This window comes from Periplaneta americana, chromosome 4 (assembly GCF_040183065.1).
Source record: "Periplaneta americana isolate PAMFEO1 chromosome 4, P.americana_PAMFEO1_priV1, whole genome shotgun sequence".
Lineage (NCBI taxonomy): Eukaryota > Metazoa > Arthropoda > Insecta > Blattodea > Blattidae > Periplaneta > Periplaneta americana.
The window spans coordinates 151,875,295-151,898,512 of record NC_091120.1 but is presented as its reverse complement, the minus strand read 5'-3'; the positions used below and the strand labels follow the sequence as shown (position 1 = coordinate 151,898,512).

General features: G+C 34.6%; 1 protein-coding gene across 1 annotated transcript in view; it reads left to right on the top strand.

Moving 5' to 3' along the window:
* Positions 1 to 6,808: 6,808 nt before the first annotated feature.
* Positions 6,809 to 23,218, top strand: part of LOC138698887 (uncharacterized) — a 38,605-nt gene continuing 22,195 nt past the window's right edge. The window contains exons 1-3 of the mRNA XM_069825082.1: positions 6,809 to 7,019; positions 12,729 to 12,796; positions 14,624 to 14,737. Coding sequence (XP_069681183.1) covers positions 6,929 to 7,019; positions 12,729 to 12,796; positions 14,624 to 14,737 — 273 coding nt within the window. The 5' untranslated portion in view covers positions 6,809 to 6,928. The remainder of the gene's footprint in view (positions 7,020 to 12,728; positions 12,797 to 14,623; positions 14,738 to 23,218) is intronic.

Genomic DNA, 23,218 nt, shown 5'->3' with positions numbered 1-23,218 from the left:
AATACACAATTATTTTATAGTGAGATATATTAACTCTGTCACAATGTCTCTTTATGTCACGCCGTCTAGCCACTCTTAAAGATTGTTTGCATATTTTACAAAAAAATGGCTTGTTCTTTAACCCTTTGTTACCGGACATAAGAAAAAATTAAAATAAATCCGTTTTCTTTAGTGAATGTTGTTAGAATATGAATTCAAAACATATAGTAATTTTTTCAGAAATTTTTTATTTTTTATTTTATTTTTTTATTTTTTTTTATTTTAAAAAAGGTCGTATTTCTATGTACAGTACTATCAGTATCCTTGATGGATTTTATTTATCAGGTTGCACGTAATTTCTGGCGGTTTATTATTCTTCCAGGTCTTCCAGTATGCAAAATAAATCACGGTACTTCTAAGTACCGTCAGGCAACTAAGGGTTAATACTAAAATACTTCGTACCAAACTCCTCTATGAACACACGCAATTCTGAAGTAGGCCTATTATATCGCGGCATGTTTGATTGCATTCTTGTCTGCACTAAACAAATGTTAAGCTTTGAATATTCCAACCATAGTAATGCAAAAACAAGTGCTTACATAGGTATACATTAGCTGTAGCTGCTCTATCTATTTGGACCGGTCACAACTCTTACCATGAACTGCTTAGGCCTATACTACGAGACCGGGCAGTCGCTCACCTCCTCTATACTACCGTACATCGGCAACCTGATTGCATGCTGCGTGTGGCAATTCAACGAAGTCTACTAATAAACCATGTATAAGCGATGTGTATATATAAATAGCGTGTAACTATATATGGAAACTGCTTCGCAGTAATTATATACACGAAACTCCTTGTTCAAGCGTTGTATTCATTCATAGTGTTCTGCCCAAGGACACGTATTTCACTGCAAACCCAGCATTTTCCAGTCTTTCCTATTTTCTGCCTTCGTCTTTGTCTCCTCATATGATCCATATACCTTAATGTCGTCTATCATCTGATATCTTCTTCTGCCCCGAACTCTTCTCCCGTTCACCATTCCTTCCAGTGCACCCTTCAGTAGGCAGTTTCTTCTCAACTGGTGACCCAGCCAATTTCTTTTCCTCTTTCTGATCAGTTTCAGCATCATTCTTTCTTCACTCACTCTTTCCAACACAGCTTCGGTTTCTTATTCTGTCTGTCCATTTTACACGTTCTGTCCTTTTCCATTCCACATTTCAAATGTTTCTAGTCGTTTCTCTTCACTTCGTCGTAATGTCCATGTTTCTGTCCCATATAATGCTAAACACTCCACACAAAGCACTTCACTAGCCTCTTCTTTAGTTCTTTTTCTAGAGGTCCGCAGATGCTTCTTTTTCTATTAAAAACTTCCTTGCCATTGCTATCCTCCTTTGACTTCTTGACAGCAGCTCATGTTACTGCTTATAGTACATCCCAAGTAGGCCCTATTTGAAGTTTTCCACTTACTCTACTGCCTCATTTACAATTCGCAAGTTTACCTTCTTTATCTTTCTTCCTATGACCATGGTCTTCGTCTTGTTGGCATTTATCTTCATTCCATATTGCTCACAGCTGTCATTTAGCTCTAGTAGCATATCCTTAGTATCAATTCTAATGTTTGTTATATTTTCTCCAGTGGTTCCATGTTGAAAAGGAAGGTCAGAACAAAATATTGAACGAATTACAGAGACAACATAATCAAAAGCAGAGAATTACTTACAATAATAAAGTCTGTTTTAAGTAATTAGCCTACATGTGGCCAATTAACATAGCAATTGCACTTAGGACACGTTGACCAATAATAATATAAGGTCCCTGAGCCAAATAACGCCAAGTATACCTTTAACGCCACCCTATTAAATTTTGTTAACGATACAAGTTTTCGGTAGTGCACTACTGTAGCCTGTATTCGCTTGCAATCTAGTGATGAAATGAGTTACTAGCTGTCCGCTGACATTTACGAGTGACATTATATTCCATCATTTTCCTGTTGTGTGTTGATAGTGAACGGCTGTTCTTATATCAAGGAAAGAGGCAATATTTTATTTTGTGTGTTAAGCAAATAATAACTATATTAAACTATATATTTTCGTGATCCTTAAACATTCTTCTATGTATAGAAAGTATTTGCTACCTATAAAATTTGAAAATGTTAGAGAAACAGGCATGTCATGTTATCAAGTACTCAGTAGCGCTTTAACGCCATGTGGCGTTAAAGGTCTACAGACAAAATTTTAAGTTATGTTAGTACTAAGGCTGACAGTGCAGCATCAGTGTGAAAACATCAGGAAAATCACTAAGCTTTCAACTTACAAATGCTCAGAATGTGCAGTGATGATATTGGTTCAATTGCCTATCGAACTCTTAATTATTATTTTTATTTTACATAATTTAATTTTTTTGTTTTACTTATTGTAAAACATTCATTTTAAAGTAAGGTAAATGCTTTTGTATTTAATAACTTTCTACTGTGTCACATTGTCTCTTTTTTTTTTAAGTAAGGAGTCACTGGAAAACATATTTTCCTAATCCATCTGGTGTTTCAGTTTCAGATCAAGAATCTTTCATTAGTATTGAGTGATTTTGTATCTTTTATTAACAGAAACTGAAATTTAGTCGCTTAGTTCAATTTGTATTGCTTAGGAAAAATAATTCATTAACAATTATAAGTGTATAGATTACTAGAAAATAGGTGGCGTTAATTGGACAACCTGTTCCTAATAACGCCAGTTTACAAAGTTTTCCTATTTGAGTTCTAATTCTTGTTCGGTATATAATATATCCATTTTCATTGTGCTATTTTGTAAAGATAAGATTACAGTTTCTATTTCATAATTTTCGTGTTTGTACATAACTTATTACCAGAGCAAAAGTAACTGAAGTGTTAAGGTGGCGTTATTTGGTACGTGTACCTTAATCATTGGACAACAAATTTTTACTTTTTTTCATGCTCCGAAATAAAAAATAGGTGAATATTATTAATATGTGTGCCCTAAATCTGAATTTGAAATCCAAATTGGCCCATCACCTACCATTTTCCCGGGAAAATTAATTGAAATTTTACGAAAAAACTTATTTTGTTTTTAATTTTTCACTGCTACTGGTAAAATTACAACACACTAAGGATTCAAAATACCCCATAATAATTAAAAAATGTGTACTAGATACAAAAATGATGTTACATAGTTTAAAACAGAACACCAATAAACATATATCATGCGTATAATGAGAAAAATGTCAGAATTTCAACTTACATTTAAAATAATTTTCTGGATGACTTCTGTTTATAACTAGACTCGGGATTGTCTTTTACAAGGAATCAACAATAGTCTGCAAGCATGCTAGATGATGATCTTCCTTTATATCGCCTTTCCATTTCAGATATTTCTTGATGAAATCTTTCCCCATGCTCGTCTCTCGCCGCTCCAAGATTAGGAGGAAATAATCCAAATGAGAAAGTAAAAAGTGTATTATGAGAGACATATTACACCCCATTTTTTCATATGCACTTGACATGGTTTCCACAACAAGTTGTATGTATTTGTCTGCCCTAGAATTTCCAAGGAAATTTGAGCAAACATCTTTAAAAGCGCGCCATGCCATTTTTTCTGTAACGGAAAGTTTTTCCTCAAACAAAGAGTCAGTCATAACTTTGTGAATTTGTGGACCGATGAAAATTCTCTCTTTTAATTTACCTTCACTCAAAATGGTAAATTTTTCTTTTAAATACTGAAAACCACACCCTTGTTTGTTCATTGCGTAGAGCTCACTTTGAACTGTTATGAAATTTACTGAATATAAGGGACCAATATCTGTTTATTTATTAGAAATACAAAAGAATATGCCAACAATCATAAGAAACCGAAAATAAGTCATAAAATCATAAAATGTATTAGGTTTTGTTTTGGTTTAGAATCCCCAACCTGCGCCAGATGTTTTTTTGGGGGAGCGCTTATCGAAAAGTGAAATAGTATATCTTAAAAACCTTAGGTGATACGAAAAAAGGAGATGGATTTTCGGATTCAGCGCACACCAAAACATAGGGACACATTGTTTTAAGTCGGAGCAAAATTCTTGTTATTCAGTGTATATGAAAAAAATTTGAACCACACTTATGATATTAGGCCCTAGTTTGCAGCCAGTCTTAATTCTGGTGAAGCGGGAAAGAAAATATTGTGCACTACCGATTGATTTCAATTGTGCTTTTACCTTGTTTACTAGTGCTCTTCTAATTTACTTAAATAGACGTTTTTTTTATTTAAAAAAGGGTAATATGAGCATTTATGATGGGCACTGCTCAAAATATCGTGTCTGTATACCACAAACTCATTTGTTTTAGATTTAACTCGGATCATTAGCGAAGAAAGCCGATGATCTTTTATTTGACAGGCAGAGTGTTTTTGAAAGTTTTAATTAATAATTAGAGTCATCTTACGCGATGTTTTGAGCACACAGAATTGTTTTGTTTTACATCGACACTTGTACTGTGTATTTCTTCACAAAATGAACACAAAGACTGCGACTGTTTTCCCGTCTTGCGTGCTGCAAGACAACACAACAAACCAAGCAGTCACGTCTCCCTCTATAATCAGCATAAACCTGTGTATAGTGTCATAGACCTATGACTTCAAATGATCTGAGACGGTAATTACTTTCCTATGTAGCCATGGCTACTGTAATTTATTCATGCTTCTGGCATTGTTCACCAGGTGCGCTGTCTGTCATCATAAAAAAAGAAACGAGGAGACTATCCACATCCATAAAACTAGCGTAGCAGGCGCCAAGCTATCTTTTTTATTATCTTTTTTATGTTCCAAACTACATGATTACTTACGGTGAAATATTAAGCAATCTTACGCGACTATATAAGCCATCAAGTGTTTCAAAATGGACTGTAGAAAAGATGATGGTTAGAAGAAGAAGAAGAAGAAGAAGAAGAAGAAGCAACAGATATCCTAAAGCTCGAGTCTTGGTTGTTCACCTCTAAAGCTTTTAGAAAAGCAAGATTCGTAAAAACGTAGAGCTCTTGTACGGAGTCTTAGAGGAACTGGAAGTAATGAATTAATTCCAACTGCTTTGAGAGAAAGACTATCAAATTCAAGCGTTTAAGTCATAATTATGTGGTATGAATGACAAGTTCACAAGGGCGGTAGAGTGCACAAAGAAGTTTTTATAAATTCCCGGAACGAATAAGCTTTTACTTGAATTTAGAGTTCTGATGACTCATTCTTAGAGTCAAAATAGGCCTATTTCAAGTTTTATGATACGACAGTCAATTAGTTAACACTGGTAGGGTAAAGGTTGGTAAAATTGTGATATGAGTAATATTGTGGTAGTTCTTTTTGATAATTTATTACAATTTTACTGAGCGAGAGGAAGATCGGTTTTTTGCGTCAACGTATTAAGGGAATGCTCGTGGACAAGTTTTTGCACAAAACTGGCCCTCCTTTCACTCAGTAAAATTGTAATAAATTCTCAAAAATAATCATCACAATATTACTCGTATCACAATATTATCAACCTTTACCCTGTATATCGTCGTTGTTACTGCAAATAACTCCTATGTAACATATTTATCGATTTTCAGATTTTTGCTCTATTAAATAGCTTAAATAGTAATACAGCAAATAATAAAATCTCCTATATGTAATCATATTTCTTTGTTTCGAAAATGTAAGAATTCACAGTCACCTATGTACGGCTGCCATGGGATGAATAAATGTGCTTTATCTTCCTACTGAAAAAATGTATATTTTGCACATAGAAGTTATTGCAGGAACAACGACAATATGATTTTGCATGTGACTAATATTGTTGTTGTTTAGTCAACTGTCCGAAGACAGGTTTCAACCTCATAAGTAACATCAATAAGACATCACTCATGAGGAAACTAGGCCAGCAGATAATGGGGTAGGGTTGCCAGTTGCTTTTCCCCTCCAATGCATACATCGCCGATTAGCTACATATTCCACTAATCAGACTTCAGATGCATAAAAACAATTGTTCTTCCACTGACATATATCGTCAAGTGAGATGAACTCCCTGATAATGAGAAGTTTAGAAGCATTGGGTTTCGTGTGTATAACTCACTGCCTGCTGGATCACATCAGCCATAAGATGCGATCCAGCAGGCAATGGTATAACTACTGCAAAGCAATTTCCATGTACAGTTACATGCTGCTTATACGTCCATCGCTATTTTTATTCTATTTTTTGTTGGTTATTTGTTGTATCAACTACGAGGTTATTTAAGCGTCGATGAAATTTGTGATAGCGAAATGGTATTTGGCGAGATGAGGCCGTAGATTCGCCATAGATTATCTGACATTTGCCCAACGGTTGGGGAAAACCTCGGAAAAACCCAACCTGGTAATCAGCCCAAGCGGTAATCGAACCCGCGCTCGAGAGCAACTCCGGATCGGAAGGCAAGCGCCTTAGCCGATAGAGCTGCGCGGCTTATGCATGGTTTATTAGTAACGTTTTCTGTCCCAACTCTGCATAATTTTCGCATAAAAATTATACACGGTTTATTAGTAAGACCGTATGAGTAAATATGTTGCGAAATAAATTTGAGATTTACCTGCATTTCTTACGACAGAAGTATTTATCTTCTTGTAATGCATTTAAGTTTATTAAATACATCATATCACATCCTTATTGAAAGAGAAAGCTTTAGTATTCTGAAGACCACCGCCGTCTGGATCCCTTCGCATAGAACATGTGAATAAAAGTTTGAGATCAAGTCAAGGTCTTTGCAATAACAACGGATAATCGTCGCCTACGTATGTGTTAAGTATCGACATGGCGGTGGAAAGACAACAATAGCAATTACTCAACATGTTCACAGAGTCTGGAATTGAACATTTAATATTCTTACATCAAATTTATGTAGCATAGGCCTATACTATTTTGTTTATGAATTTTCATATTGGTATTTCGTTGAAAAATGTTAATCTCTACTTCTTCGTACACAGTATATATGTTTCTGCCAACTTCAGTCTTTGTAATTTTCTGGAGCTTCAGAAACACTTATGAAAGTAAGTTGAGAAAAATATTATATTTTATATAGTGAACACAAAAATATTTGGAAATCAGGATTAGCGGGTGTATTTGGTGAATTTGCGCAAAACTTAAACTTTTAGTCATCTTTATAGTAAATTGTCAACACTTTCAGATTCCATTTTAAGATGCGTATTAAGTGTTGTATGTATGTATTTATTTACACTGCAAGTGGGCAAGCACCCGGTGGCAGTGGTATACACAATATAAACAATACACAATAAAATTTACAATACACAATTCAATTATACAATACACAATACAATTTTATACACAATACAATAAGAATACACAATACAATTTAACACACTAATTACAATTAATAATAAAACATAAATAAAATACCTACATAATTATGTATAGGCCATACATAAGCTTCAATAGTCTTTCACTTTACTCTCATCTCACTCACTGTAGTGGCACTATGACGCATTTCACCGACACTTGAGGACACATTTCACTGACGCTATAGAATACATTTCATTGACGCTATAAATTATCACTGATCGAAACTTTTCACTGCACTGTAAAACCATAATTTCACTGACTCACCTCGCTTCACTGATACAACAGTTCAAATAAGACAAAACTTACACCTTTATGCATACTTACAAACAGAACTACATTTAAACTAAACATTTCTAGTCTAAGGCCCTCTTACACGCTATTTTTAAATAATTTACAATTCAAACCAAGGAAGTAACTCGTCAGGCTAAATAAATACATGTCACCTTAAATAATTAAATGTTAAATGTCACCTTAATTTTAATTTGCACTTTATACACAACTTTTTTAATTATTCTTGAATCTCCTTAAGGAAAGACAGCCCTCAAAGACCGGTGCAGGTAGGTCATTCCAATCATTTATAGTTCTATTTAAAAATGAGAATTTACCTACATCCGTTTTCTGTTTCCTACATTTGATTTTAAAATCATGATCGTTCCTACCATAGTGCGTTGGCTTTTCTAACCGAACCGTTATGTCTACCCATGCTTTCTGACCTAGATGTGCTTTATACAATGATGTTATTCTAGTTTTCCGACGTCTGTTTTCCAAAGTTTCCCATTTAAGTTCTTTTATCATATCGTTTCCATCTTCTTTTTTACCTTTAACAAATTTAGCCGCCCTGTACTGGATTCTTTCTAAGGAATTTATCTGATATATTCTATAGGTATCCCAACATGTAGTTCCGTATTCCATTAACGGTCACACTAACGTTAGATATGCTATTTCCCTCGATTTGGGGCTAGCATTTTTCAAGATTCTCATAATAAAGTGAAGTGCCCTCCATGCTTTACCCGTAACATTATCAACATGCTCTCCCCAAGAAAGTTTGGAATTTAAATACACTCCTAGGTATTTGCAACATCTAGGTATTTACAAGTGTTGCTTATTTACATAATGATAAGATAACAAAAGGTAAGATAAGGTAAGGTAAAATATGGTAATTCAATATAAAAATAAGATAAGTTGAAATATGATTAAGGCAATGTGATGTAAATTAAGATAAGATACGTCAAGTTGTAGCTATACAGACAATCAATTTAATAGTCTATAAAATAGGGTAGGAAAGAGTCATATGCTATAATTATATAATTTAACGTTGTTGCTATGAGCTAATGCTGAGATCTTGGCAATAAAGTCATTAACTCTCTTGCTCTCCAATACAGGAAAGTGCTATAGCTAAGGTATAATCGTTTTAATGTAGGCACCATATTTTTAAAAGTAATTTTTAATGCAAATAAGGTTATACGATAATTAAATGTAGTATGTTAGAATAAAAGGTAATAGGGTAATATAAAATATATGGTGAGTCAAGTTAAGGTTAACCGTTTGAAGCACAAATTAATTTTTTATATTTTTAATATCATGGTTCATAACAAAGCTTCGATCAATTTTTTTCAACATTTTAACTCTGCACACAATTTAAAAAACACAGATGGCACCTCTGTGTATACTCAAGAGGTGATTCCTTGGTGGAATATCTGTGCCATAAAATTTAGAAAGAAAGAAAGAAAACGGTGGTTCTTCTGAATAATCACTATGCCGCAAAGGGTTAAGGCAATCTGTAAGATAAGATGGCTACTGCAAAATACAAGTAGAATAACGTACAGGTAGGGTAGAGACTTAAGATAACGCAATGCAACATTAGAGAGTTTTCGCACCCTACTGGTACGCTAAACGTTAACGCTATGTTGATGTCATTGATGAAAGAGCCAATCACAGCCATTCACCTCACGTTATTTCAATAGCGGACCCGCTATCTCTAGTCCAATAACGTGGACATTTATGAAGTTTACCGTAGGCCTAATTCGGTATCAAAACATTTATTTATTTATTTATTTATTATTTATTTATTTATTTATTTATTTATTTATTTATTTATTTATTTATCTATTTATTTATTTATTCTGGTGTAGTTAAGGCCATGAGGCCTTCTCTTCCACAACACCAGGAATACAAATACAATAATAGAAATAAACAGAAAAAAATACACTATATACAAAATAAAGCTACACAAGAAATAAAGAGACAGAAAAAAAAACATGGTACTCTGTATGAGATTTATCACTGTGAATGATATTCATCTACTTAGAACAGCTCAAGATGGATAAATTATTATTTAGGTCGAAGTACAAGAAAGCTCAAGAAAGTATTTTTCATTGAGATTTCAACAGATAACAGGTTGATTCGTGAATACTCTGCCAATGAAAATACTCCCTTGTTTTACTTGCCGTAACTCGGAAATCAATAAAGATTTTGAATAATGATCACTTTTAAAAGTAATTTCCATTCTTTCTCAACACTTCTCTCGCTTTGATCCCCCCCTCTAATGTGAAAACAAAAATGTTGACCGCTTATCAAGTTTTCAATGTGTAAATGTCTATTCTGAACAGATCATATCGAAGTTAGTATTTTTTCCTTACTTTGCAAAAAAAAAAAAAAAAAAAAAGTTTTCATTTCTAATTTTTCTCTACGCCTTCCTTGGATATTGAGCTATCAATTAAAAAAATTACAGCTCGATTGATTGACTATCATAGGAGCTACGACATGATAAATGCGAAAGGAACGGGAAATATCGTATAATTATTCCATCTTGAATCTTGCGTACACTACTTTTGACACTTAAATATAAATTATTGATTAAATGGAAAACTTACTAGTGTTAAATTATATAACCACGTGTTTCGGTGCATCCTTCACACCATTATCAGAGCCTACTAGATCCCGGCATCATCTCGACATCGCTACCTGTTGTAGGGGTGCGTTTGCTTGTTGGAAAGGGTTGAAAAGTTGAGTATAATAGTGTGTGTGTTCTGAATTTGATCTAACTTACGTGTTCAGGATTTGATTAGGGTGTGTTTTAGTGTGTCTGTGTATTTCATATTGTTCTAGTGTCTTGAGTTTTTGGTTTTTGGGTTGTATGTGTAGGATTTCCATGTCTGTATTTATGTTATTGTATGTATGGTTAGCATTAGTTATGTTTTCGGCATATGTAGATGTATTGTGTCATCTGGTTATTGCATTAATGTGTTCTTTGTATCGAGTTTGGAATGATCAGCCTGTCTGTCCAATGTAGAACTTGTCGCAACTATTAGGATACATGTGAGTTTATATACGCCTGTGTGGTTGTATTTATTTGTTTGTGTTGTTTGTGTGTTGAGATATCGGGTAGAGTTCCCGTGTAGCTCAGTTGGTAGAGCGTTGGTACGTTTTACCAAAGGTCCCGGGTTCGATACCCGGCCCCGGAACAATTTTTTCCCCGAAATTATATTGTATCTGTTTATAATTCTCTGAAAATATAAAGACATATTCTATCTATTTAGGAGACAATTATCCAACTAATATCGCAGAATTTAACACTCAACCAGGAGTAAAATTGCGATACAAAAAAATTATAAAATATCACACACAAAAAACTGAAATAGATAATCATAATACAATGTAAACAACAAGTCGATATAAGAGAGAATGCGAGTGCAGATTTCTCCTGTAATGTAATCTAAGCCTTGATAACTTCTGGAAAGAAGGTGAGATATGATCATAGTATCGAACATTACAGTACAAATGAAGCGGGCGCACGAGTTATGAACACGCTGTAGTTTCTGGAAGGAATCAATCCTGAGATTACTGAACAAAACGTTGCGATAATCCAAGTGAGGCATAGACTTAAGGAACACAATAAACGTTATGCCTTCTTCTATAGCACAGTACAAAACGTAAATTATTCATTAGCAGCAGTTGTGCTGCGTTCTTAATCTTGCACCAAGATACTTTTTTTAACATGAACAGTACAGAAAATTCAATAAGTGAGAAGCTAAGTTGCGATTGAAGTGTTTATGCTATTACCAAACCTATAACAAATGTAACGAAAACGAAAACAATTCCAATGATCAGCAAATTCCATTCCTTTACGAATATTAAAGTGTTTTTATTTGAAATGGATTCAATTTTTCTAAAATAAATGTTTAGGCAATTTTAAAGTATAACTTAATTTTGAATTTAACTTTGTAATATATTTCACAAGAAAAATTATAACGGTTAAGTCTAGTATAATATGAAAACCTCGACATATCGAAATAAAAGAGCACAGAACTCTCAATGAGTTAAGGAATTAAGATTATTAAAACTAATAATTAAATGAAACAATACAGCAAGAAAATAATATAAGCCTACAAAATATCTTGGCAGCGGTGGGATTCGAACCCACGCCCTTTTTTTTTTTTCTACATCCGGCCAGAGGCCATTTTCCGAAATATTTCTGTTTTTCAGGTTTTCAGTTTTCTGTTTCTGTTTACTAACTAATACTAACACAACACCCATGCCCGAGGCGGGACTCGAACCCACAACCCTTCGGACCAAGCCGTAGAGTCATTGCGTGCCTCTACGGCTTGCGCCACCCGGGTCGGCTGCCCTTTCGGACTGGTGCCTAAAACCAGCGCCTTAGACCGCTCGGCCACGCTACCTCACGACGCCTTACGTTCCGAGAATATAGATTTGTATGAAATCTGATAATAACAGATTCCAGGAGAGGAACGAGACACTTTAAGGAGCGTATATCTATCACAGCATACTTGAGAGGCAAAAAAATATGCGTACAGTATATTCTGTATAGAGTATTCCACCTTGAAAAAAAAAAAAAAACATTAGACTTACGGGTCTTGGCTAGTACACTGTTGCCGCAAGATGCCTCCGTTGGTAGAACGAGTGAGGATATAGTATCTCTATTTCACTCTCTTCCTAATACGTACAGCGTTCTAGCAAGTTTATCGCACAAGATAGGTACGTTGAGTCCGTTGAAATGATAAAAACTATTAATGCCATAATGATGCCTGCAAAAACATACAATATATTTTATATACATTATAACTAGACTTCGGATATTTAGGTCGGCAGGCAAACGTGTCTATCGCCTGAGCTATGCCGGTAACTCCAACAGATACTAAAATAATAACTCCTCTCAATGTTGTAGGGTAACGAACAATATTTTTACTTGTGTATAAATAATTATGTTTTTAGATTTTCAGAATCTTCATGGCAAGACGTAAAATAATTATTTGTAGAAAATCTAAGTGCAACGGGACAATATGGTATCCATTTATACTACGCTAAAAAATCGTCCTTTAAAAGAACCTTTACTGAACAATTTCACTCTCTGTGTAATTTTTATAATTTCCATGTTCCAGATGGTCTCGCATCATTATCAATTGTCGGAGAATTACTATCGAAATTCTTGGAGAAAATATTCGATGTCGTGAGTATATCCATAGCTTAATAAAGCAGACTCCATCATAATCATTATCATCATCAACAATAACAATAGTCTTGTAGAATGATAGATGTTGAACCACAAAAATAAAAGCTCTACAAAAATTTGAGAAAGTCTGACGTCAAAAACATAAATTAGGGTACTTATACAGTAAAATACTTACAGTACATACACTAATAATAATAATAATAATAATAATAATAATAATAATAATAATAATAACTAGAAGACTGCTGGCCTCACGTCCACATGGATCAGCAGAGATGAACAATCATCCAACCAATAAGGTAGTAACGTGTGATTAGCACGATGATTCCCTAGGCCGTTATAGCTACCTATTGTGGCTCCTCAAGTCCATCACAATGTTGGGTGGTCACCGGTCCCGTATACTGGCCAAAATTTCATGAGAGAATTTCTTTCTCTACGAAGACACGAATAAAGCAAGCCCAGAACATGACGCCTTAGACCATGCAGCTACGGCAAGGACACACTACATAGGCCTACTAGAATTACCAAGTATGTATTAGCAATTAACATAATGCACTGCGTTTTAAGAAACTATGGATAACTTTAAATCGACAACCCTTCAATATAATCCCCATCCATATGAAAATCCCGTCGTCAAGTTTTAGGATGGCGTTTTATGCCTTCGGTGACGTTCCGTCTATCAATAGAGTCCGCACACCTTGAAGTAGGTCTTCTCCTGAGTTGCAGCGAATCCCACATAAAATAAGTCGAAGTCACATAGTCTAGAGAGGGTTTAGAATTGAACGGGTTACATCAGCTGCTTGTATATGCAGATGGCGTAAATATTTTAGGAGAATATTCACACACTATTAGGGAAAACACGGAAATTTCACTTTAAGCAAGTAAGGAGATAGGTTTGGAAGTAAATCCCGGAAAGGCAAAGTACATGTTTGTGTCTCGTGACCCGAACATAGTACGAAATAGAAATATAAGAATTGGAAATGTATTCTATGAAGAGAGGGGAAAATTCAAATATACTGGAGCAACAATTAACAAACACAAATTGCACTCAGAATAAATATGGGAAGTACAGTACCTGCTGTTATTCGATTGAGAATCTTTTATCATCTAGTCTGCTTTCAAACAATCTGAAAGTTAGAATTTATGAAACAGTTATATTACCGGTCGTTCTGTATGCTTGTGATGGAGTTACAGGAGAATGGAGAAAGTTACACAACGCAAAATTGCACACATTATATGATTCACCTAACATTATTAGGAAGATTAAATCCAGACGTCTGAGATCGTCAGGGCATGTAGCACGTATGGGTGAATCCAGAAATGCATATAGAGTGTTAGTTGGGAGACCTTAGGGAAAGAAGACCTTTGGGGAGGCCGAGACGTAGATGGGAGGATAATATTAAAATGGATTTGAGGAAGGTGGGATGACAGTAATAATCTTGCACAGGATAGGGACCGATGGCGGGCTTATGTGAGGGCGGCAATGAACATCTAGTTTCTGTAAAACATCTGTAAGTATTACCCGACCAAGGCCAGTGGAGTCCTGCAGCCCGGAGCAGTGGCGCTACTGCTCCTGCGTTCGTAATACTGCATCGCGATAGTTCACTTTACGTCCGCGGCTCCACTCGCCTTGGTCGAGTAATAAGTATCATTACATTGCATATTATACTATACAACCTGTACACACACGCGCGCAAACACATAGACAATGTAAGCGTTTACGAGATTCAGAGTAGCTACTCCAAAATAAATATACTTTAGTTGCTTCCGGTATTGAAATTTACATTATTAAATTATTAGTAACTTGTGTGTACTGAATTTCAGATGATCAACACGCCGTATTCATTTCTAACTGGCTTAAGTCTCCCCTTTAATGTGGAATCTGTCCTATTTGCAGTCTACATCATTCACATCTTGACTACAGTTCTGTGTTACTGGGTAAGTACAAAATAGTTAAAAATATTAATAGACCAGGATATAAAATCAACTTTAGAAGCAATATTTAAAAGTACCCTAATTCTTCGTATTGATTATGGTAACGAGATAATATGTACTGTATTCGAACCCGAAAGAATCGGTTTTTAACGTGTAACGTCTTTATTTGACCTGTAATAATGGAGAAAAATATAGTATTTTGTGGAACTGAATTCTACTTCAGTTGCTATGGAAATGGTTACGTCATATTTGGTAAAATTACAATGTGAACGAGTTCATTCCTATTCATAGTAGAACCTACTTGCACTGCAATACATAAGAGATTGTCCCTTCCCACTCCATAACTTTGTAAGTCATAAATAGCGAAATAATTTTAAAAAACGTTCAGAATATGTAAAAAGATAAATTATTTAAATTTGTTTAAAATTAACTGTAAGTATGCAACAGTGCAAAAATAATGAACTCCTGTGTTTTTAATTTCTGGTATTATAGCAGAAAACAAATCACCCTCACATTTGACAGCATAATTAATAATAATAATATACATGTTGATTCAAGAATTATGACCCTCTCTTCCGAAATATGTTATGTAGCTCATTTTGAACAAAATATGTGATATAAGCATGGATCCAATTATCATTAGTTTCTTCTTATCTGTGTTGTATCAGCGTGCCTGAGTAAAACCCAGGAAAGGAGAAAGGATCGTAACTTTAGGTATTTTTGGTTGCCTTTCACAAATAATATAAGTACCGTAATAATTATAACAATTTAATATTAACAAACTGAGAGAGATAAATTAAAGTAAAAATACAAAAACAAAGAATTATAGATCTAATAACAATATAAAATAGTGAGATAATGAAAGAGAGAAAATTAATGTCTGTCATCAAAATGAATGTAAGAAAGGCGATGTATAACAGAGTAAACTGAACACTCATTGAAAATACAGTCTGAATAAACTCGGCCCAAATAAGACATATAAAGTTGTAGTCTCCAACCTTTAGCTGAACCAAAGTTCAAATCCATGGAACGCACACGGTAACCAAGTAAGCCGTTATATACGTTAATGGCGTAACGGCCCCAGAGAACTTCCCTGTAGGCTTATGGACGTCGATGATCCCTCGTAGTATAGAATATGAAAATCAGGAATGCTGAGAATGAAACAGACCATCCCTTAGTCTGTAAAGCGATGATATCCAAACGATGTTCCACCGATGAATTATACCACACAGACGATAGTCGCAGCTATCCAAATCAGCGGGGTCGCCTTGACCACCGGCACCATATAATACGATGAGCTGACTATCTCAGCAGAGACGGGAGACTGCCCGTTTCTCTCTTGAAGTCGTAACTGCGTCGAATTGTCTCACCAACTGAACATTCGCTCGGTCTCCAAGCCGAGGACGGCGATGCGTATCGTTCCTCCAATCAGCGGAGGAGAAGATCAGGGTACGTTAAAGAAAAATAAAGTAAACAGTACAGCCACCATAAACAATAAAATTACCCACAGCATAAACTACATCACATCTGTTTGTAAAAATTCATACGTTGTACTGTGAACCATGCTTATAACTTGTTTGAGTCTTAATGCAATCAGTGGGGCCTATACCCTAGATCAGGGCTGGGCACATTACGTGATTCTGAGAAATGAGCCCTGTGTGCTTTAAAGAGCGGTTCTTCCGAGCGCTGTGACGTATGCATACTGTACGTCATTCAGCGTCGGTGCAGTGGTGACTCTGCAGTATAATGGCCAACTTTGAAGACGGAGCTTCCGCTCATACGCTAAAGCTGCTCGCTACTCCCAATGCTTTTAATGTATCATGGGAGGAGTTCTTTTTCGTAGAGAGCAGTGGATTAGCAAAGTGCTTAATTTGTCATTAAAACACTCCAACTGATTAAGAAGTTCAATATCCAAAGATTGACAGAAATACGATTTTGTTACAATAGTTTATTCATGTAAAAGAAAAGTGTAAAATAGTGTTTATTATTAATTTCCTTCTTTTGTTTCTGATTGCAATCCTTTGTTACATATGTTTATATTATTTATACACTAACAGTATGTCTGATTGCAATCCTTTGTTACATATGTTTATATTATTAATACACTAACAGTATGTCTGATTGCAATCCTTTGTTACATATGTTTATATTATTAATACACTAACAGTATGTCTGATTGCAATCCTTTGTTACATATGTTTATATTATTAATACACTAACAGTATGTCTGATTGCAATCCTTTGTTACATATGTTTATATTATTAATACACTAACAGTATATCTGATTGCAATCCTTTGTTACATATGTTTATATTATTAATACACTAACAGTATGTCTGATTGCAATCCTTTGTTACATATGTTTATATTATTAATACACTAACAGTATATCTGATTGCAATCCTTTGTTACATATGTTTATATTATTAATACACTAACAGTATGTCTGATTGCAATCCTTTGTTACATATGTTTATATTATTAATACACTAACAGTATGTCTGATTGCAATCCTTTGTTACATATGTTTATATTATTAATACACTAACAGTATGTCTGATTGCAATCCTTTGTTACATATGTTTATATTATTAATACACTAACAGTATGTCTGATTGTAATCCTATATTACATATGTTTATATTATTAATACACTAACAGTATGTCTGATTGTAATCCTATATTACATATGTTTATATTATTAATACACTAACAGTATGTCTGATTGTAATCCTATATTACATATGTTTATATTATTAATACACTAACAGTATGTCTGATTGTAATCCTATATTACATATGTTTATATTATTAATACACTAACAGTATGTCTGATTGTAATCCTATATTACATATGTTTATATTATTAATATACTAACAGTATGTCTGATTGTAATCCTATATTACATATGTTTATATTATTAATACACTAACAGTATGTCTGATTGTAATCCTATATTACATATGTTTATATTATTAATACACTAACAGTATGTCTGATTGTAATCCTATTTTACATATGTTTATATTATTAATACACTAACAGTATGTCTGATTGTAATCCTATATTACATATGTTTATATTATTAATACCCTACCATTATGTCTGATTGTAATCCTTTATGTATATATTGTTAATAGCCTACCATTATGTAATTGTTAAAGCACTGTGCGTATGGGTTATGTAAATAAGCCTAATGATTTGTGTGTGTGCATATAGCCAAGTTTATTTCATTAAATTAATAAGAGTGTTACAAAGTCTGTACTGTACAATGGATTGATGTAATATCCTTATAAACTATTATGTACTGACAGACTGAATGACTAGAACAACCGTGGCTCTTATTATATTAATGCAGGGAAGGTAGCTGTAATGCGAGTCAGCCACTGCGTGAGCGTTCTGCTCTGGCTTGCCTTGCGGAGCGAGAGCAGCTCTAGCCGGTTAAACGGAGCCGCTTTCATGCCCGGCCCTGCCCTAGATCATGTATGTAACAGATTGCTCATCCCTATGTTAAAATCGGCAGCATTTTGAAGAGAACAACCGCCAGGATCGCCACCCGTCCGCCGCAAACGAACACGAGATGGCAGTTCAGTCGCTAATGCAATTCAAATGGAAGTTATGACGTGACTCCTTATGTAACAACTAGATGACAGCATAGTAAACCTGACAAAAGTTGTTACCGTCAAAGCCTATAAGGCCGAGGAATCTGGGTATATAATGATCTAGGCTTATACTAAGAGGAGTGGGTTCCGCTGGGATGTTAAGTACAGGGAGAGAGGTAGGATAGGTTAGATCTGATGACATCAGCTGTCGATGAGTAGACCTTCTAAGTCCAGAAAGGAGGCAGTGCGCATGATCAGAGGACGAGCAACCTGGTCGCAAGAGAAGGACTAGTTGAGGTAATAATATTAGTTTTGTTTCGTTGTATGTCTGATCATGCGCACTGCCTTCTTTCTGGGACTTAAAAAGTATCTGTGCGACAAAACTTTTTTTCGAAGACTGTACATCTATTATCAGGCAGTAACCTTCATCTCACTTGGCGATATGTGTCAGGATAAGAACAATTGTTTGTATACATCTGAAGTCTGATTAGTGTAGTAATATGTAACTAGTCAGTGAAGTATGCAATTAAGGGGGAAAGCAACTGATCATCTTACCCCAATATCTTCTGGCCTAGTTGTCTCATGAGTGATGTTTTATTAGTGTCACTTATAAGATTTAAACCTGTCTTCGAACAGTTGGCTAAACAACAACATTGAAAAGAGTCCGTTTAGAGACCAGGGGACGTAAGTATTATCTATTACATGATAGTCTGCCCCATTTTTCTCGTAGAATAGCAGCTCACCTTGTGTACCAGACGAAAGTGCAAACAAGAGAACAATACTTGCCTTTATTGTGAACACTGCTGCGCTAATCAGCCGTGCCAAGCTGCGAAATGACGCGCCCGATTCACATTAGTGAGGCCAAATGCTTTAAAGTGGATGAAATAATGTTTTAAGAACGGCTTTCAGATTAAGATATACTTATCTTATGTTTAAGACAATAATTCTAATAATGTTTCTGTGTATTTTTAATTTATTCCCTTTAATTACGTTCAGAACCGCTTCTCAGCCATTTCAGTTGTCAAGGACGTTACATTTTTACTATTTTTCAAACTGTACATATTCAAAGTGAAATGACTTTTGTCAAATTGTACTACTAGGATCAATTTATAAGATCAGTATCATTTTACAGAAAAAAATGTTGTTGGATAAAATTTATTATCATATCAAAACATAAAGAAAAGTTTCTGTCACGGATGTTACAAGATTTCTGAACTCACTTCACATCTTATTAACAAAAAGTGTAAAACTCAGGTCTTTGCTTCAAGCAAAAAGAGATTTGTCTCATAGTGTCCAAGTGAAAGCTATGCAAATCTCATGGTGTCCAATTAGTTCACAAAAACATAATCGGTAAATATTTTATAGACTTTTCTTCCATGTCACGGATGTTACACACATTTCGTCACGGATGTTACAGATGTGTTAATGTCCTTTATTTTTCCAGTTTCAAAACAACTGTGACATTTCTAAATCAAAATATTCACATAAACTGTAAGATTAATTGCTATTAACCCAAATTACTGAAAATAAGTGGCAGAAACAATATAGTACAGAGTAAATAGTTTCTTGATCCTGGAGCTCTGGAATTAACAGTGCAGATTCTCAAAAATGTCTTCAAAAATAACTCCTTTAAAACATAGCGTACATTAACAGCTGATTCCTAACAGTTAGGTGCGGCATCCATCATCATATGATGACGCAGAATTTCTGCACTGAAATATCATATGTACTTCGGTACATCGTAATAATATAATATATGCGAAAAATAATCACTTCGTGATTTAAGGGAAGAGGATGGTACTTTTTAAAACTTTTTTCCTACTTAGTGTAAAATATTAATTTTTTCTATGTACACAGCTCATAGCTGTGGCAACTCAAACAAATAAAAATATTTTGAAAAAAAATTATTTGGGGGCCCAAATTTGAAAAAAATATATACTCAATGCAGGATTGTACTAAACCGATATATCTAAGCCGTTTTTAAAGATAGATTCAAACATTTTTTGCAATGTATTTGCAAAAGCATGTTCTACAAACTGTCTGTAACAGAATTTTAATATTAGTCCCTACGTTTGTAAAATAAACAATTAAAATTTAATAACAATTTTCTGATTTCCTTTCTTGCAAACAAACGGACGTAATTTTAAAATGAAATCAATTAACAAAATTCTGTTACAGAGAAAAGTTTCCTAGTAGTCTGAAGGATGTGTGTTCTAAATTTCATGCATGTATCTTTAATAGTTCAGAAATTATATCCATTTTTGTCTGGCAATGTAGCAAAAAGAATGCAGTTACTGGAAATCGATAAAAGCGGGCGTGTGATTTAAAAATCCATAGCGCAGGAAGTTTAAAAAATGGCGACTCAACATCCGATAAGGACACAAAATACCCACAAAATGTTACTTATTTATTTATTTATGTATGTATTTATTTATTTATTTATTTATTTATTTATTTATTTATTTATTTATTTATTCATTTGTTGATGAACATAACAGGCAAAACCCAATTACAATGTTCACGACTAACAAATTAATTGATAAAACATAAACAAGGAAAAGGAAACATACAATTATTAAAAACTGAAACATAATAGAAAAAAGGGAAAGAAAAAAAGAGAAATTGAAATAAGGTGTGAAAGTAGCTTCAAATTAACTAACAACAATATTCTGTAGAATATGATAACAAATAATTCTGTATCTAGAGAAATTCATATTGAAAATATCAACATTCGGATGAGGATGCATTCCACACATATCACAAGTATTTTAAAGATTTTTTTTCCTTTGGAAATTTTACTCATTTTTCACCAAAAATACCATCCTCTCCCCTTAAGACGGCGCTTATTCCGCCGGAACCCGGCCACTTAGTCACTCATAACGAGTGCACCTCTGCACTGAGAGGATTCAATCCGACATCGGGATTGGAATCCGGTGTGGCTTAGTGTTTAGAGCAGTGGTCGTCAGTACTCGCTGAAATGTGCAAAGGGTACGCGGTGCTGTCTCGTGTGCACTGTCGTGCAACAGGGAGAGATAGAGAGCATGCCCGCTAGCAGCTACGGAGTGCACCCCAGTGCACTGCGTTTTCCGCGGGTAAGAGAGACTAGCCCCAGCGTGCTCTGTGCTGACGACCCCTGGTCTAGAGCGTCACCACGTAGAGCTGAAAACCGGGTTAAAATCCCGGTGCCGGAGAGAATTTTTCTCTTTCTACTCATCCATCATCAAACTTTAGGGAAACTAAATAGTACCTATTACCCAGCCAAGACCACTAACATTCAATGCCCATAAAACTTATAAAATATTTTCCTTTCGAAAATAACACATTGGAATATCTAAATATAGAGTCTTATTTATGTCTTACACCAATCGAAAGGATCAATTGCTCTCCTGAAGAATCACCTATATTCGAAATCAAACTAAGTTCAGTAGTATTCTTTACTTTTTTGTAACACTTACCTTTCTAAAAATAGGTATATTTTCACTAATCTAAAAAAAAAAAAAAAAATTATTTGCAGTTATGTACTTGTAGGAATTTCATTGTTAAAACAAAATCAATGGTTTTTCATGAACTTGTAAAAATTTCTATGGTTAAATACTCTTTGTCCCTTGTGGCAGCTCACGAATGGTGAGAAGATATAAAATTTATATAATTTATATAAGCAAATATTTCTGAAAAAGACTTTCCCTTGGAATATACATTTTGCTGAAATAGCTGTTCTACTTTATTAGAATTTCGAACAGCTATAGCTCATTAAATATTGATTCTTGGACGTATATTCATGTGACTTTTTCGCTCAAAATGACCTATAATTATAATTTGAATGGGTTATTTATGAAAGGGCCTAAGTCGCTAATTCTGTGAAAATGAGTTTGTAATGTAATACTGCTCTTTGGGTACAGATACATCGATTTGGATATGAAGAGGACTAAGGTTCACACTCTAATGCTTCGTAGAATTTATGATACAATTTTTATTTCAGCCTTAATTAAAAAATTTCGGCCTGTAAGCAGTTCTTTTCTTAAATTGCTAACAGTTTAGTGTTCAAGACTTAGGCCCTTTCATAAATAACCCATTCATTTATTCCTAAAGGCGGGTAATACTTCATGAATCATTGTATGTGTGTTTGTGTTTCGAAAATAATGAAGGCCTAACTTTCTCAAGGGCCTAAGTGTAAGAAAGAAGTTGCTGAGATACTGAAGAAAAACACACTGTCAAATAAGTTACATGTTGAGATACCTCTGATACCATCTTTTGAAGCACTAATGATCACTTAGATTTAGAGTAACTAAAGAGTCGTTCAAAAAGCGCGCCCGTTTTGAATCTTTTTTTTTTTTTTTTGGTGGTTGTCGACATCATTGTTTTATTTCATTTCGAGATCCATAAACATTCCGATTGTTGCTTTATTCTGAATTTCTCGCATTTCGTCATTGTGTGTCTAGCCATAGAGCAGTTTACTATTTCGCAACGTGCGGTTCGTGACAGTGTGACTGTTAGTCCAATGAAACTGGTTCTTCGCCGTTCCCAAGATTTAGCCATAGGATGTTCCTCAGTACGGCGAATTCTCCGATATGATCTCCATTACCACCATGGTGCCACCAGTCACTCTGCCCGCGAAACAATTGAGTTCCCGGATCGTCTCATCTCGCGTAATGGTGACCACCAATGGCCACTAAGGTCATGTCATTTAACGCCATGAGATTTCTTTCTATGGTGTAATCTTAAATCATTGGTGTATGTAAATAAACCCCGAAACATCCGTGAGTTAAAAGAGGAAATTCTACCAGTTGTCGGCGAAATCCAAGTGGATATTTGTCAGGCAGTCACAGCGAATTTCACGGACAGAGTTCTTGAATCCCAGCGCAGTAGAGAGGGTCATATGT